This window comes from Aspergillus aculeatinus, assembly GCF_003184765.1.
Source record: "Aspergillus aculeatinus CBS 121060 unplaced genomic scaffold BO66scaffold_22, whole genome shotgun sequence".
In the NCBI taxonomy this organism is placed as follows: domain Eukaryota; kingdom Fungi; phylum Ascomycota; class Eurotiomycetes; order Eurotiales; family Aspergillaceae; genus Aspergillus; species Aspergillus aculeatinus.
Window position 1 is genome coordinate 356,825 of NW_020291491.1, and position 13,925 is coordinate 370,749.

At 52.5% G+C, this 13,925-nt stretch overlaps 5 protein-coding genes across 5 annotated transcripts; 2 read left to right on the plus strand and 3 right to left on the minus strand.

Annotated features, from left to right (window-relative positions):
• Window positions 1-37: 37 nt before the first annotated feature.
• Window positions 38-3,088, minus strand: BO66DRAFT_391699 (chloride channel protein). Its single transcript, XM_025647318.1, has 3 exons — window positions 857-3,088; window positions 421-807; window positions 38-374 (listed from the first exon to the last, which is right to left on the minus strand). Exons 1-3 carry the CDS (start codon window positions 3,038-3,040, stop codon window positions 219-221), a joined length of 2,727 nt encoding a protein of 908 aa, XP_025504394.1. The 5' UTR covers window positions 3,041-3,088; the 3' UTR covers window positions 38-218.
• Window positions 3,089-4,190: 1,102 nt separating this feature from the next.
• On the plus strand, window positions 4,191-4,747 carry BO66DRAFT_82809 (uncharacterized protein). Its single transcript, XM_025653637.1, has one exon. It carries the CDS (start codon window positions 4,301-4,303, stop codon window positions 4,631-4,633), a length of 333 nt encoding a protein of 110 aa, XP_025504395.1. The 5' UTR covers window positions 4,191-4,300; the 3' UTR covers window positions 4,634-4,747.
• BO66DRAFT_82808 (flavin-containing monooxygenase) lies at window positions 4,748-7,266 on the minus strand. The gene has a single exon (XM_025653636.1). The coding sequence runs from the start codon at window positions 6,842-6,844 to the stop codon at window positions 4,862-4,864; it is 1,983 nt and encodes a 660-aa protein (XP_025504396.1). The 5' UTR covers window positions 6,845-7,266; the 3' UTR covers window positions 4,748-4,861.
• A 1,703-nt stretch (window positions 7,267-8,969) lies between these two features.
• Window positions 8,970-10,307, plus strand: BO66DRAFT_401256 (sulfotransferase family protein; the record flags this gene model as incomplete). The annotated part of the gene is made up of 4 exons (XM_025648753.1): window positions 8,970-9,727; window positions 9,921-9,952; window positions 10,124-10,179; window positions 10,269-10,307. 4 exons carry the CDS (start codon window positions 8,970-8,972, stop codon window positions 10,305-10,307), a joined length of 885 nt encoding a protein of 294 aa, XP_025504397.1.
• A 1,167-nt stretch (window positions 10,308-11,474) lies between these two features.
• On the minus strand, window positions 11,475-13,464 carry BO66DRAFT_450964 (cytochrome P450; the record flags this gene model as incomplete). Its single annotated transcript, XM_025651845.1, has 7 exons — window positions 11,475-11,939; window positions 11,989-12,260; window positions 12,314-12,540; window positions 12,586-12,737; window positions 12,800-12,991; window positions 13,058-13,190; window positions 13,260-13,464. 7 exons carry the CDS (start codon window positions 13,462-13,464, stop codon window positions 11,534-11,536), a joined length of 1,587 nt encoding a protein of 528 aa, XP_025504398.1. The 3' UTR covers window positions 11,475-11,533.
• Window positions 13,465-13,925: the final 461 nt, after the last annotated feature.

Here is a 13,925-nt window from a genome sequence, read left to right on the forward strand (position 1 = left end):
TTCTATCCGGGAGAAGGGGAAGGGAATGTGGAGGTAGTGCAAGCGACAATGTACAGTCTGTATGCAAGGTATGTACGGCGCCATTCTGGAGCCAGGCTCTAAATACAGGATCATATGCAACAGAAACAAACGCTGAACCAACTCCGAGCTAATTTACAGCAACAAATCTAGATAACCGCGCAAAACCAATTCATAAAACGTATCCACCGAAAAGCAAACTACTCGTTCTGCTTCATATACTTCACAAACGCTTTCTTATGTACCAGGCCGGCGTAGTGTCCATCGTGGAGAACACACAGATACCGCAGGCCCAGCTTCGCAAAGCATTGATACACAAGATCAATCGGGGAATGGATGTCCAGGGCCATCGGGGACTAAAAGGATTAGCTTTGTGTCATGCAGAGAGATCACCTGACTTACAAAATCAATGTATTGAGTAAAGTCCACCCAGTCGGTGTTTTCCAGATCCTCACTGTCGGAAATAGCCGAGGACACATCCATCGTCATCAGACACAGGGTGTTCTCCTCATCCTCAAGATTGTCGAGAGCGTATTCAAGGTCGGGCGCAGGGATCAACCCAGTCAGAATGTTGTGACGCAGAATCGGCAAGCCACTGTCGAGCTCACCGGCCATAAGCAGATTCTGTAGTTTCGACCGCAGCTCCGTCGCGGGCACAAAGGAGGACTCAGAAATGTCGATAATCCGGCTGGCCCGCAGGGGTCGGACGAGATCGCCAAGTTGTCCATCTGACAAGGGCTGGAGTTTATTGTCGAGGAACGGATACGCGTTCATGTCCGTCAGCAGGTCCTGCGTACGTTAGTACAATGACCATGATTGAAGGGTGCCAGATACTCACGTAGATACTGCGGGGTTCGATTGCATCTGCTGTCCACTTGGCACAGAGAACTGCCAGTGAAAATGGGAGCACGTGGTCCAAACTACCGGTCAGTTCGAACAATATGACGGCAAGTGTCACCGACAGGCGTGTGACACCACACATGGTAGCACCGGCGGCAACCATGGCATAAACCCCCGGTGTCACGCAGGACTCCATACCAGCGACAGCCGGGCAAGAAGACCCGAAGAGGAACGAGTTTGGATATTTGAGCACCAAGTATTGTGCCACATGGCCAACGATGCGGCCCATGAGACCACCAACAACCATGGATGGAACGTAAATTCCAGCGGGCACTTTAATGCCAAATGTGACAATGGTAAGCAGACTCTTGATGACGAGAGCGACCAGCAGATAGCGAATAATATCGCCAATGCGGTCTTCGCTGGGACACAAGCCCGTGGGTGATGATGACACATGCTCGCACGGGCTGGCCAACTCAAACATCAGCTCGGAAACAGGCAGCTTGGTGTACCGATTCCAGAACCCAACAAGTCCGGTCACTAAAGCCACGAGAACAACCTCAAGCATGGGATAGCGCTTGATAATCGGAATGCGTCGGAACGACCGCGCCCAGACGCTCGACGCTTTGATGAACAGAGCCCCGGCTGCGCCTCCAAGGACACCCAAGAGGATGAATATGACCATCTCGAACATTTCCCAATCCCCAAGATAGCGAACCTGAAACAAGACGATCTTGCCGGTACCGTAGGGATTGAGGAATTTGAGAGACAAGGCTGCTGCAATGCAGCAGAAGAACGTCCTGAAGAGTGTCTTCGGAGGGAAATAATAGCTGACTTCCTCGAGGCTAAAAAGCACACCACCGATAGGCGCACCGAAAGCTACCGCAACACCGCTGGCAGCGCTGGCACTCAAGACCTCACGCCTCTTGCCGTCGTTCAGGTTGTATTTCGCAAACAAGCGACAGCAAATGTTTCCTACGCAGGTCGCGATGTGTACATATGGACCCTCCTTACCCAAGCTCAAGCCTGACGCGACACTAAAGACCAGAGCGACAGTCTTGACGACGAGAGTCTTGAAGCCTAGATACCCGTGCAAGACAAAACCGCTGTTGATGACCTTGACCTCGGCCACTCCACTCCCTGCCGCCGAGTAGTATGTCATGGCAGGCCGGGTAGGGATAACAGCACCCGGTGCTTGTAGACCATTGGGCGAGTCATGCGAGCTGGCATTTCCGGTCTTCCCTTTTGTACCGCGCGAGGACGCAGCTCCGAGGTTTTCGTCCAGAGTCGTCAACGAGATGGATGATGGCACCACCGTCTTTGTGAGTAAGGTGAGCGCACAAGAGATCATGGAGAGTAAGATCACCCAGAAAATGAACATGCCGTAATCGACCCACTGATTATCGCTACCCGATGGGCTCAAAATGTTTGACCAAGATCTCCACGCGGGGCATTCTTGCCCTCCCGTGCAGCAGCTTTGGCGGCTATGGAACCAGTGTGTGGTGCAGAAACCCTCCTTCACATCGAAAACAAATTTCTCCGTCACGTCGACGGAAAAGGCAATAGCCGCGGTTATGCAGCCGATCAACGCTACCAGCACCCAGCCCTGACTGCCATCGAACCATGCTAGTAGGCGACCCCGGATGTCTTTCCGCCTCCGTAACTCTCGTAGGCGAGCGCCGTCCGCGATGCTATCATGGACCCAATCAGTCGAGGTGAATTGATCGTACCAGCTCCGTTCATCCAGGAACGAGGCAGTCATGTCGTCCTTGCCTGAGGGAGCGACACTCGCGGCGGGGTCACTGTCGCGACGGCTGAAACGCATCGCTTGCGAATTAGCGCGGCTGTGATGGCGTGATCGCCGGAGGCTGCCCGCCAACAAGCTATGTCTGAAGTTTAGATCGGGGCCCGAGTTGCCAGAAATGTTGGTGTAGGATCTCGGGAAATTGCGCCGGTGTTCGTGCCCTTTGCCTAACAAGCTGGTCGTCTCTCCTACTTCCATAGGCGATTCCAGCGTTTCATAACCGGTGTGGGCTTCGGACAGGTGGCTGTGACTGCGCCGAAAGGCGGACGGCGAGGGAGGAGCCGTTTGAGCGCTGGTTCTTCGGCCATCGGTTTCGATCGAGACATGCTCGATGTCTGAAGGAGCCGAGGGAAACCTTTGAGGGACAGAACGAGGCATTTTCGGCGATGCGAGGTGAAGCAAGGGCTGCTTCCGACCTACTGATGGCTGTCTGAGAAGTAGAAGTTAACCCCGACTCCTGAGAACCCAAAATGCAGGGCAGGGGGGCAGATGGAGGGGTAGATAGGAGAAATTCAAGGTAACAAACATTTTGCGATAACGGACATATCCATCCGCGCATCAACGCCGGGCAACTGCAGAGTGGAGACACGGACGAAAGTTCGACTGTGTTTGGATGCAAACAAGAAGAAGCGGTCGACGGCGGTGAGACACGGAGATAAGGAAGTGAGTGCAACCGAGCGGTCGATTGTTATGTCTAGTGGAAAGAGTAGCAACAGAGCGTCGGAGAGGATGAAACTATACACAAAGCAAAGATATGATACAGCTGAAAGTAAAGAAAGACTAAAATAAGAGGCTGAAAGGAAAAGGAGGGGGGAGGGGAAGTAAATGCATAGGTAGTGACAGACACAGACCAGGCCGTCAAAAGAATGGAGGCGGGGAGAAGAAGCGAAAGGAGAAAGCGATGGACTCGGGACCCATCGCGCTGATCGTCATCTGACTGCCTAAGCCTGTTTGGGGAGTCACAAACCCGGGACCAACACCCCCCCCCAAGCAGCGGTCAGACACACACTACAAGCCCACAAGGTGTTTGCCCAGTGGAGAGAGATGGTCAGTCCTTTCATAGTAGCACCACTAGGAGACTAGTGTTGTGGGTATGTCTTTGGAGAAGGAGGGAAGGCAAGATGTCATTGGACATCTGGAAACGGCACGTGTCCCTCCACCCGACAGCCATGCTTGTCAGCTTGTTGGTGTAACATGCCACAGATCCTCTTGGCAGCTGTACCCCAGACAGACACCTGTAATGCTGCATTACGTCAACTCACCCCCTAGCTGACTTGTAGTAAATGACTCAACAAAGATAGACATGTGTATATAATAATATAAGGTTGATGTGGTCCTGTTTTGGGTTCCTGTATCATCTCAGAAACGGGTGGTGTGATCTTTGTACCTAGTATGGAATCTTCCCTATTGTCCATCATTTTTTGTTGTGTTTGCTTCTGTTGTGTATAATGTAAACTAGCGCAACATCAACGCACCTCCTCATAGTCCTTCCACCATGCACCAAAACTTTGTATCCAGTCGATTCTCAAAAGTCCAAGGACCTAGTATACTTCTTCTCCACCCCGTCGCGACTGTAACAACACTACGACGATCACCCTGATCAACAAGATCACCGCCAATCATTCCTCTTGCTCCATCATGCGCCCCGCGCAAGCCCCTCTCCAGTTATCTCCAACATCGCCACGAAGACACACAGCAATGACGCTAGCACAAATATCTGGACAGTTCTTCCAACCTCTTACCACGAGGCCTCGTCGCGAACACGCCAGAAGTTTGATGATGAGTAGGGCACGCTGGCGGAAAGAAAATCGAAAACGGAGAGCAGACTTACCACAACTTCAAGGGAGAAGGACGAGATCGTGCCTGAGAAGTGGTACAGTACATCAGAAACGTACCAATGATGAAGTACAGTGGGAGGTAATTAAGGACCAACTGAGAGGTCAATCTGAAAATGGAAAAGCTGGAGCATGAAACAGAGGACTTGGTACCTTTTCTAAAGGTTGAAACTGGAATCTCCAGACCGCGCTTGCCACTACAAGGATGCCACTTTGGAGTAAGTTGGGTTAGTGCTAACGCTCATATCTAAGGCTACAGGGTGAGGGACGGATCGACATTTTGACTGTGCTCCTCCCCAATATCTACCCACTGAGACATTGCCATGAACTTCTTGTTTTCAATTTCCTACCGCAGACACCGTCTCTATACGACACTGATCTGAAGCCCAGCCAAGTCACCAGCATCCCGCCACTCCTCCAAAACATCCATCCAATCGGCCATCCCGTGTGGCCACCGTGCAGAAGCCGCCAACTTCATTCTTTCCTCCATCGACACGTCTTCTAGGCTGCCTTCGGCGTTCAAGTACGACGGGGTGCAACCCGCCAAGGCTGCCAGGGCCGGAGCACCGGCCTGGACTCGCAGCCCCCAAGCTGTCTCTGCATCCTGAGTAACTTGGATAGTCATCTTGCCGCTACCCTGCCGCTTGATAACTTCGGAAATGACGAAGGCCACATGCTTGGCGCATGTATCCAGCGTCGCTGTGTATGAAGGGAAATAGCTTGTCTGGCCAACACCCGAGAAGAACATGTTGGGGAAGCCACTGGTGGCGACGCCGTGTAGAGTCATGGGGCTCTGCACCCATTTCTCATCCATACTGCGACCCGCACGTCCAAACACCGAGACCTTCGCTCGCGCCCCAGGGCTTTCGAGCGGTTTCACGTCGTATCCCATGGCGAGAATCAGGACGTCCACATCGAACTGCTCACCGTTGGCTACCACTCCGGTGGGTGTGATGGCTTGCACCCCTTTGCCGTTGGTATCGACCAGTCGCACATGCGGCTGATTGAAGGTCGGCAGATACTCGTCGTGGAAGCAGGGCCGTTTGCACCAGCTGGGATACCACGCTTTCAGCTGTTCGGCTACCGTCCGATCATGAATTATCTCGTCGACGCGGGCCCGGATGCGCTCCGCTCGAGGTAGGTCAAAAGCGTGCATCTTGGTAATATGAGCGGGGATCTCCTCCATGCTGGGCGGACTGCCTCCGCCTCCGAGGACCTGCAAAGAACGAAAGCTAGTCCATCCATCTGCCACCAAGTCGATGGGGGGCGGAGGCTGCGTGTCACACGTAAAGGAGACGAAGTTGCGGAACCGCGCCATTTGCCAACCAGGTCCCGTGGCGACGTTCTTGGTCCACTCGTCTAGGTCTGTGGAGCGTTGGTCTCGCACACCGACTTGCGCGGGCGTCCGCTGGAAGACATATAACTGTTGACACCATTTGGCTAATTCAGGGACAATCTGGATGCCAGTTGCCCCGGTCCCGATGATCCCAACTCGTTTGCCCCCCAATCTACTTAAGACAGGGGTCTCGGGGCTACCCCCAGTAACGTCGTAATCCCACCGGGATGCCAGAAAACGGGAGCCCTGGAAGGAATCGAAACCAGCGAAATCAGACACCTTGGGTAGATTCAGTGGCCCAGGTGCGAGAATCACAAAGTCCGCATGGACGGTCGCTGAAAAGGATTCGCCTTTGGTTCCATCATTATCCAAGGGAGGCGGAAATTGAGTCATGTCGAGCGACCATTCAGCCGCTTCATCACTCCAAGAACACTGGTTCACCTGCGTTCGCCACATGGCGCGGTCCTCCAGCGACCAGTGCGCGGCGATGCGCTGCGCATGTTCGCGAATCTCCTCCCCGGAAGCGTACTTCCGCTTGGGAATGTATCCCGTCTCCTCGAGCAAGGGCAAATAGATGTAGCTTTCGATATCACACATCAGTCCCGGATACCGGTTCCAGTACCACGTCCCCCCGAAGCCCGCCGCCACGTCGACGAGGACAATCTCCTCCTGGCGCAAGCAGCCGGTTTGGAGGAGTCGGACGGCGAACAGGAGCCCGCCGAACCCGGCGCCCAGGATGACGACCTTGAAGCGGGCCCCTTCCTCCAGGGACACAGAGGGAGAGGTCCCACCGTCCCACGGATCATGTAGGAGACGTTTCAATTGAGGGTCCTCGGCTGAGGCCAGGCTGATGTACTGTGATAGGCCCTCGGGACGCTGACGCTTGTCGCGCTCTTCGGCGTACCGTTGCTGGATCTTTTGCATCTCGGATGGAGAGATATCTGGAAGGCTGGGGGAAGCAGTATTCTTTCCTGTAGTCGGAGGAAGCGTGGAAGAAGTAGTTTCAATCATCTCTGGAAGCTGCAATGATGTGCTTGCACTTGATGGGATGGCTGGGAGTGAAGATCGTTACTTCACCACTGCAGCAGAGTATTTCGCTGCTTTTATAGAGCTATCTGCGTGCTAGTACATCCATGCCCAAGGCCCACCACTAACCCTTAAAAGGTATAAGCTCTTTGCTGTTAACTATAACTATTAGGGCTGAGTAAGAATACCTCGGTAGCGCACAACAGCGAGAGTATACCGAATTCAGGTCCGGTTGAGGCCAACAACTAAGTTAGACGCCAAAGCCCTTTTCAGTCCACCCGCAAGAAGACTGTATAATACGCAAGCAATGTCAGACAGCTCCATAGCCTTAAAATCTTACCGCTGTCTAATTGGCAGCAATCCCCAAAGGGCTGTTGGTGGGATCAACAACGAACAGCTCAGCTGAAATAAGCACTAAGCGCTTACCCTGCACCCCTGTCAGAAAGTAAGTGGGGCTCGCGATATGGTTGGAGCTTTCGTCTACTTGCTTACGGGGCGGAGAGTGCCAACTGGAACTCAGTTCAATATCACAGTCCACATCGTTGAGGCTGTCCTACCGGGGGGGTGCCATTAATTACCGACTGTGAGTGGATTTCTTGGCTGCTTGAGTCAAAACCAAGACGTTTTCCTGTGCTTGAGCTTTTGCTTAATTGCGCCACGGGTGCCAAGGCTGAGGCCGGGACGGGCTTTGCCGTCTGATCTTTGATATTGGTGTGGTGTGGGTTTTTGCCAGTGGAGGAAGTGCAGAGGTGGATAGATCAGGAGGTATGGGTGCAATCATTATGCGCGTTCACCCGAGCGAATTGTGTGAATTCGAGGGGACTGAATTATGGGAAACATCCCACACTTAAAGAGGTTCTCTTTTTCAGGCAGTGGGTCAATTCGTCCTACTTTTAATCATCTAGACTTGAGATTCCATATAACATTATCCGTGTTGAATGCCAGCTACTCTAAGACCAAATCGATCATGATAACCTCAGCAGCAACACTCTGTGAATGCAGTGAACTCCATTTTCAGACAATCTCGGCCGAGAAGCCTCAATAAGAGTAGAATCGACTCGATGCCCGAGGTATAAAGAACCGGTCTTACTGAGCGATGACTGAGGTGCATCCGATCTATCCAGAAGGTATTGTTGACATGATGACCCCGAACTGAGCAAATAATCAAGGGCTATTACAAACCAGACCCAACAAGCAAGCAGCAAACGCTTTCAACACCCCAGCTCCGACCAGATCCCACAAGCGCTCAAACTCTCGACCATTCCCAGAACCAGGTATCGTCCCTCCAGTAAATATCATACGATATCCCAGCCCGATGCCGACATTGGCTCCGCCACTGTTTATCCGGAGGCCACTGTAATCCTCCTAAATTCCTCTTCACGTAGAGCCTGTTGAGGTCAACTGGTTGCTATAGAGGAATGGGGGTAACCGGTGAAAATCGAGCTGGAAGACCAGTACCAGCTATAGTGGCCGGATCATCTGACCCCACTAGTCCCCTTATCAACCACCACTCGCCAGTGCCCAGTGGTTTATCCATCATGCTCTGTTGATGTTTGGAGTCAACCTTTCACTGTCACGGTGATGCCCATTTGCATAATCATTGCCTAGGATTCTGCTGAGACTATTGGCAGCAAACAGGGATCAAAATCGGATTTATCACCCTCCAGACTGGTTTCGGTTCGATTCTGGCACCGTAGTCCTTGAGAGAAAGTCCCCGCGCGGTCACATGGCGAGGTGCGTGAATCTCAACCAAGCAACAATTGACCGGTAGTGAGAGGGGGAACAACCACGGTAAGATCCGGGCCATTTGCGCAGGATCATCTTCGCTGGAGCCTGTCGCATATGAAATTATGTCTAAAGTTTCATGTAGAGTGTCAAACGCCAGAGACCAGCTTACTGGACCGAAACCGACGGATCTTCCCCCCGGCCCCTGCCAAACATTTACATTGCAGGGATGATGCGGCTATGATTCAGAAATTGACATATCATGGTAGCATAGCCAAATCCAGGGGCACGGTTTATTTAAACCATCCCTACCCCTCCACTTCCTCCCTTCCCACCCAATCCATCCTTGTCCACTGCAAACAACTATTTACTATTCCAGCAGAAAATGGGCCAAACTCCCTCCACCCCCAAGCCCGACACCACCATCCAAGTCATCGGCGCCGGTCTCTCCCGCACAGGCACTGCCTCGCTCAGCGCCGCCCTCTCCATCCTCCTGGAGGGCCCCGTCTACCACGGCGGCACGCAGATCACCCTTGGCCCGCCCACGGAGCTCCCGCGCTGGAACCACCTTCTTCGCACATGGCTGCGCAATGACGCCGACCACACGCTGTCACTCCTCCACTCCCTCACCACCGGCTACGCCGCCATCACGGACGCGCCCGCTTCGCACTTGGTACCCGAGCTGCTTACGCTCTACCCGAACGCCAAGGTGGTCGTCACGGTGCGCGATCCGCAGGCCTGGAGTCAGAGCATCGACACGCTCACCTCGGTTGTGGCCCCGTGGTTCTTATGGGCGGTCCTACTGCCCCTGCCCGGGATGCGACATTTCATGACCTTCATCTCGTTGGTGAGAGCGCAGTGGGCGCGAGTCTACGATGGCCAGGCGCAGGATAAAGCGTGGGTCTACCAGCGCCATCTGGAGTGGTTGAGGGAGGTGGTCCCGGCGGATCGGTTGGTGGTGTTTGATGTTCGGGACGGGTGGGAGCCGCTCTGTCGGGGCTTGGGTAAGGAGGTCCCCAAGGATATGCCGTTTCCCAAGATCAATGATTCCAAGGCGATGGAGCGGGCGGCGGCGCATTACATCAGGAGGGGTTTGATGCGATGGGCGGTGATTACAGGGGTGCTTGTGATGGGCACGGCTTGGTGGGTCAAAAGGGGGTAAACCATGTTTGCAAGATTAGAACTGTGTTTCGAGTCTGCAATATTGGCGTCTGAGCATGGGTATCTGATTTGACTCGCTTTGGAGAGCTCTTTTATGTCCAGGAAATTGCCAGGCCGTGTGAGTGAGGGATGGAGGTGTTCTCCTGACGACAATTTGTTGTATATTACGCTGTAGTTGTATGCACTGCGCTGTTTTCCACCCCTGCAGTAAGTGTGGCTGTGCCTACTATGCCTTAATACGAACATGCTCCGATCCCATGCTTTTTTGAACATCAAACCGCCGCTGCTATTTCATCGGCTATGGTCCCCGGCCGGCCCGGATGCGATGGTGCCCTATTTTGCATGTCCGCACCGAAGTTTGCTTTACTTTGCCTTTAGTAAAACGTCCCGGAGAACGAGTTGCTTATTTTGCAATTCTTGGTTTACGGAGATTGGTAAGCATCGGTTCCGGGATGAGGAACGGGAAATTCGCAACTCACAATACCTATTTCCTATCAGCTCATCTTCTTTTTTATTCTCACAGTCCACTATTCACACGGTCCCGATAATCCTTGACCTCTAGAGAGACCACAACCCGCCTCAGTACAATCCATACCCCAAACACAATCCCAACGAATAGGAACACTTTGGAAAGAATGACCAAGTTCACTGTCCTGGCTATTCCACAACTCCTTGGCTCCTCCCACATTGACGCCTCGCCGTTTAGACGAAACAGCATATCCTCATCCTCTTGAGTGGCAAGGCGCCGGCGAAATACCTGTGCAATCTCTCTGCCAAGCCCAGGCAGGTCACTGAGTTCCTTCAATGACTCGAGATTCTTTCGATCCTCCCAGAGGATTTTCCCCACTTCGCTAATCGACCATCTGGGGTTGATTCGACGTACCAATCGAATACGATCACCAGCCTGTATGAAACCCGGTTTCAAGACGCGCAGATACCACCCGGTCCGTCTGGTCATTTGCGTTCGGATTGAAGCTTGCGCGAACTCAAAGCGACGATTTAGCTTGAAACATGGCTGTCGGGGCTCACTGACTTGGACTAGAACGCCTTCCGAACCAATCTCAAGAATATCGCCGATGCAGGTGTTGGTCTCATCGAAGGAGTGTGCTGAAATATTCTCTCCGTATCCGCCTACGTTGAACAAGTGTGCTCGCTCGGGAACCTCTCGCTTCCAGGCCTCGTAGTGACGAGAGCAGTATTGATGCAAGGCTTTGTCGACCCCACCATGGTGTTCGTACGCCTGTTCATCGCCAGTTATACCCTGATCGGTGACATACACCCTGCCCGCACATGCTGACTTCTCGATGGCTGAAGTCACAGACCCTGGTCCCAGTTGTTTGACTTTGCCAATCCGCACACATGACACAATATCGTCTGCAGGCAGTGGAGCCACAGAAGTGGATTCATTTAAGAAATCAGACATGATGGATGACCTTTTCTGGGGACATGAACTTTCCAGCACAACTCGTGGCCAAGGCCGTCTTTTAACAGGCTTGAAGGCTTAGTACCTATACGATGCCGGGTCCCCGCCCCCAATCTCGGCTTGCATGACAACGCAAACAAGGTAACGGCTCTGCCAAGCGCGAAACCACAGTTGCATGTCTGAAATCAAGGCTGGGGCAAACAAACACGCAAGATTCACAAAGACCTCTCACTCCCCTGGCATTTACCCACACATACATGATCATCCTTGAATCTAGGGCGTCTACCCATAATGTCAACCGATTACATCACATCGCAATACGAGGATTTTGATCCTGTGATATCAGCCTGCATGGCCACAAAACTCTACCAGAAACCAAGATGCGCCAGTGTATGTGCATCGCTTTCCAACCATGGGTGGGCTTCCTGGGAACTACGGATCAACGCTTCACAGTGTGGACTCCGCGCTCGAACCCGAAAGTCAAATGGCGCTGGGTGACTGATAACCCCTGGCTGGAACTCCGGGGTCATTTGCTTGTGTTTCTCATCCTGGCTAGTTTGCCTTGTTTTGACCTCGAATACAGCCAGAAACTGCACAACGATGATGAAGATCGACGATTCTGCCAGTATACGTCCGGGGCAAAGTCGCCGCCCGAAGCCGAATGCCATTTTCCGCGGATCAAGCTCCGGGCTCTTACCCTCCAATGACAGAAAACGCTCCGGCTTGAATGTCATCGGGTCATTGTAAGTGTGCGGATCATGCATAAACGCCCTTCCAACAGGTGAGCGTATGAGCCTGAAATGTCCGGAAGGAGGCTCACCAGACGTTGGGCAGAATGATTGACTCTTTCGGGATAAAGTACCCATGAAAGCTATCGCTCTCCACATTGGTATGCGGTAATGCCATTGGAGTCACCGGATGCCATCGAAGAACTTCTTTCACGAGCGCATTGATGTAGGGTAGATCCGAACGATCATTGAAAGTTGGAAGCCTGTTTTTGCCGATCACCTCGTCGATCTCAGCTTGCGCCTTTCCTTGAACATCAGGATACAGAGTCATTGCGAGAATAAAGGTTGAAAGAGCTGATACAGTCTACAGCGTATCAGCAATACTTCTACTCAGAGTTGTGAAGTGGGACGACATGCAGTGTCAGCTCCTGCGCTGTATAGCGACAAGGCCGTCCATTTGTGGCTAGACTCGTCATTCGCTGCGCGTAACAATCGCGATAGAAAGCAATCCGAGTCTTGTTGCATTTCCATCTTATGCCGCACAAATGCATGAGGAAGCTCAGTCATTCTCGTCAGGTTCTGTCGCAAGCGCTTTGCAACTCTCTTGAAATTCATTCCCGGTATCCAGTCTGGGAGAGCTCGCACTGCTCCTGATTAGTTCTCTTTACGAAAGAAGAAGGAGTACATACAACATGGCACCAAATCCACCAAGTACTCCCCGGGAAGAGAAGCCTGTGCGAACTCCTCCATTACCTTATGCGCTAACTCAACTAGAGGATCCGAACCTTGTTTGTTCGTCTTGTATCCGTAAACCAGGTTGAGAATGAATGATCCTGCTTCGCTTGGACAAAAATTCTTGTCAGCTCATTTCTGTATGCAAGATGCTCATGCATGATGACGAACCTTCGGATATGTTCTACCAACTCATCGGGATTTTCCAGTACCCGGGCGAGAAAATGAGCGGCCTCTTTCTCCTGCAATGGTTCAAATCGAGCCGCTGCAGTTGGCGAACCAAGCACACGCATCGTATTCTTCCGATGAATGCGCAGCCGTTCCGAGTAAGGTGACAGAGCGACGGATTGGCTCCATCCAATCCTGATAGAGTTTGGTCATTTGCTCACTTGTCGTTGCCGTGCATATGCCACGGAGAAGGGGAAATACATGTCACCACAGAACACCTGCCGTGGCCTGGAAGAATAGATGGCCCCTCGCCTTTCGAGCATCTCAAAGGCCAAACTAACATCGTTCAATATCACAAACGTTCGACCCATGACTGTGACGGAGCTAATTGGGCCTTTGCTGGCATGTCAACTCCGCACGGCATAAACCTTTCACGGGTATCTTGGTTAGGCTGTATACTCACCGTATAGATCACGATGGCGCAGCCAGTGAAGGTACTCCTTCTGACCACCTTTTGGTAGAGCATCGAGATTTCCAATCCAGGGAATCACGCTCCTAGGTCCGGGTGGAAGAGGGGGCCTGTTGCGCCAGCGTCCCGCTAGAGCTACAACCAAGTAGAGACTTATGATAGCGGGGAACAAAACAATTAGGCCTGTCATATGGGACATTGCGACGATCGGATTTGGAAATCAGATGCAAACTCAGCGAATATCTTGCGGCAGGTCTACTCCATCAACAGTGCCTACTCTATGCGCCTGGTCCCTTTATAGCCATATTCACCGCGATTCAACGTATCGCGAACAAGGCCGCTAGCTGATCGACAACCGGGCTCAGAGCCCAGCCAGATAGGTTTCTTTCCAACTTCCAGACGCTTTGGTCGCTCTGCATGCCGGCCTGCAGATGGCGACTTTAGCCGCTACCGCGGGGAGGGAGCGGAAACTGCATTGGGCAGAAATCTTGGCCCAGAAAACCCTTGACATCGCACGTGCAGCTCGATCAACATTTTTTCTGGAAGAAAAGCTATCTGCAGCGTAAGAAGCATTTCCTTCAAAAAGATGAAAGTCTTGCCAAGCGGAGTTAGTTGCCTCTGCCAACGTTGACAACATTAGTCCCACGCCGAGTCAACTGG

Bases quoted from the DNA above. Each gene is read 5' to 3' on its own strand.
- BO66DRAFT_391699 (XM_025647318.1), bottom strand. From the start codon at position 3,040: ATGCCTCGTTCTGTCCCTCAAAGGTTTCCCTCGGCTCCTTCAGACATC. The intron at 808-856 runs GTGAGTATCTGG...TAACGTACGCAG, and splicing joins TCGAACCCCGCAGTATCTAC to GACCTGCTGACGGACATGAA. The intron at 375-420 runs GTAAGTCAGGTG...TAATCCTTTTAG, and splicing joins TTACTCAATACATTGATTTT to TCCCCGATGGCCCTGGACAT.
- BO66DRAFT_82809 (XM_025653637.1), top strand. From the start codon at position 4,301: ATGCGCCCCGCGCAAGCCCCTCTCCAGTTATCTCCAACATCGCCACGA.
- BO66DRAFT_82808 (XM_025653636.1), bottom strand. From the start codon at position 6,844: ATGATTGAAACTACTTCTTCCACGCTTCCTCCGACTACAGGAAAGAAT.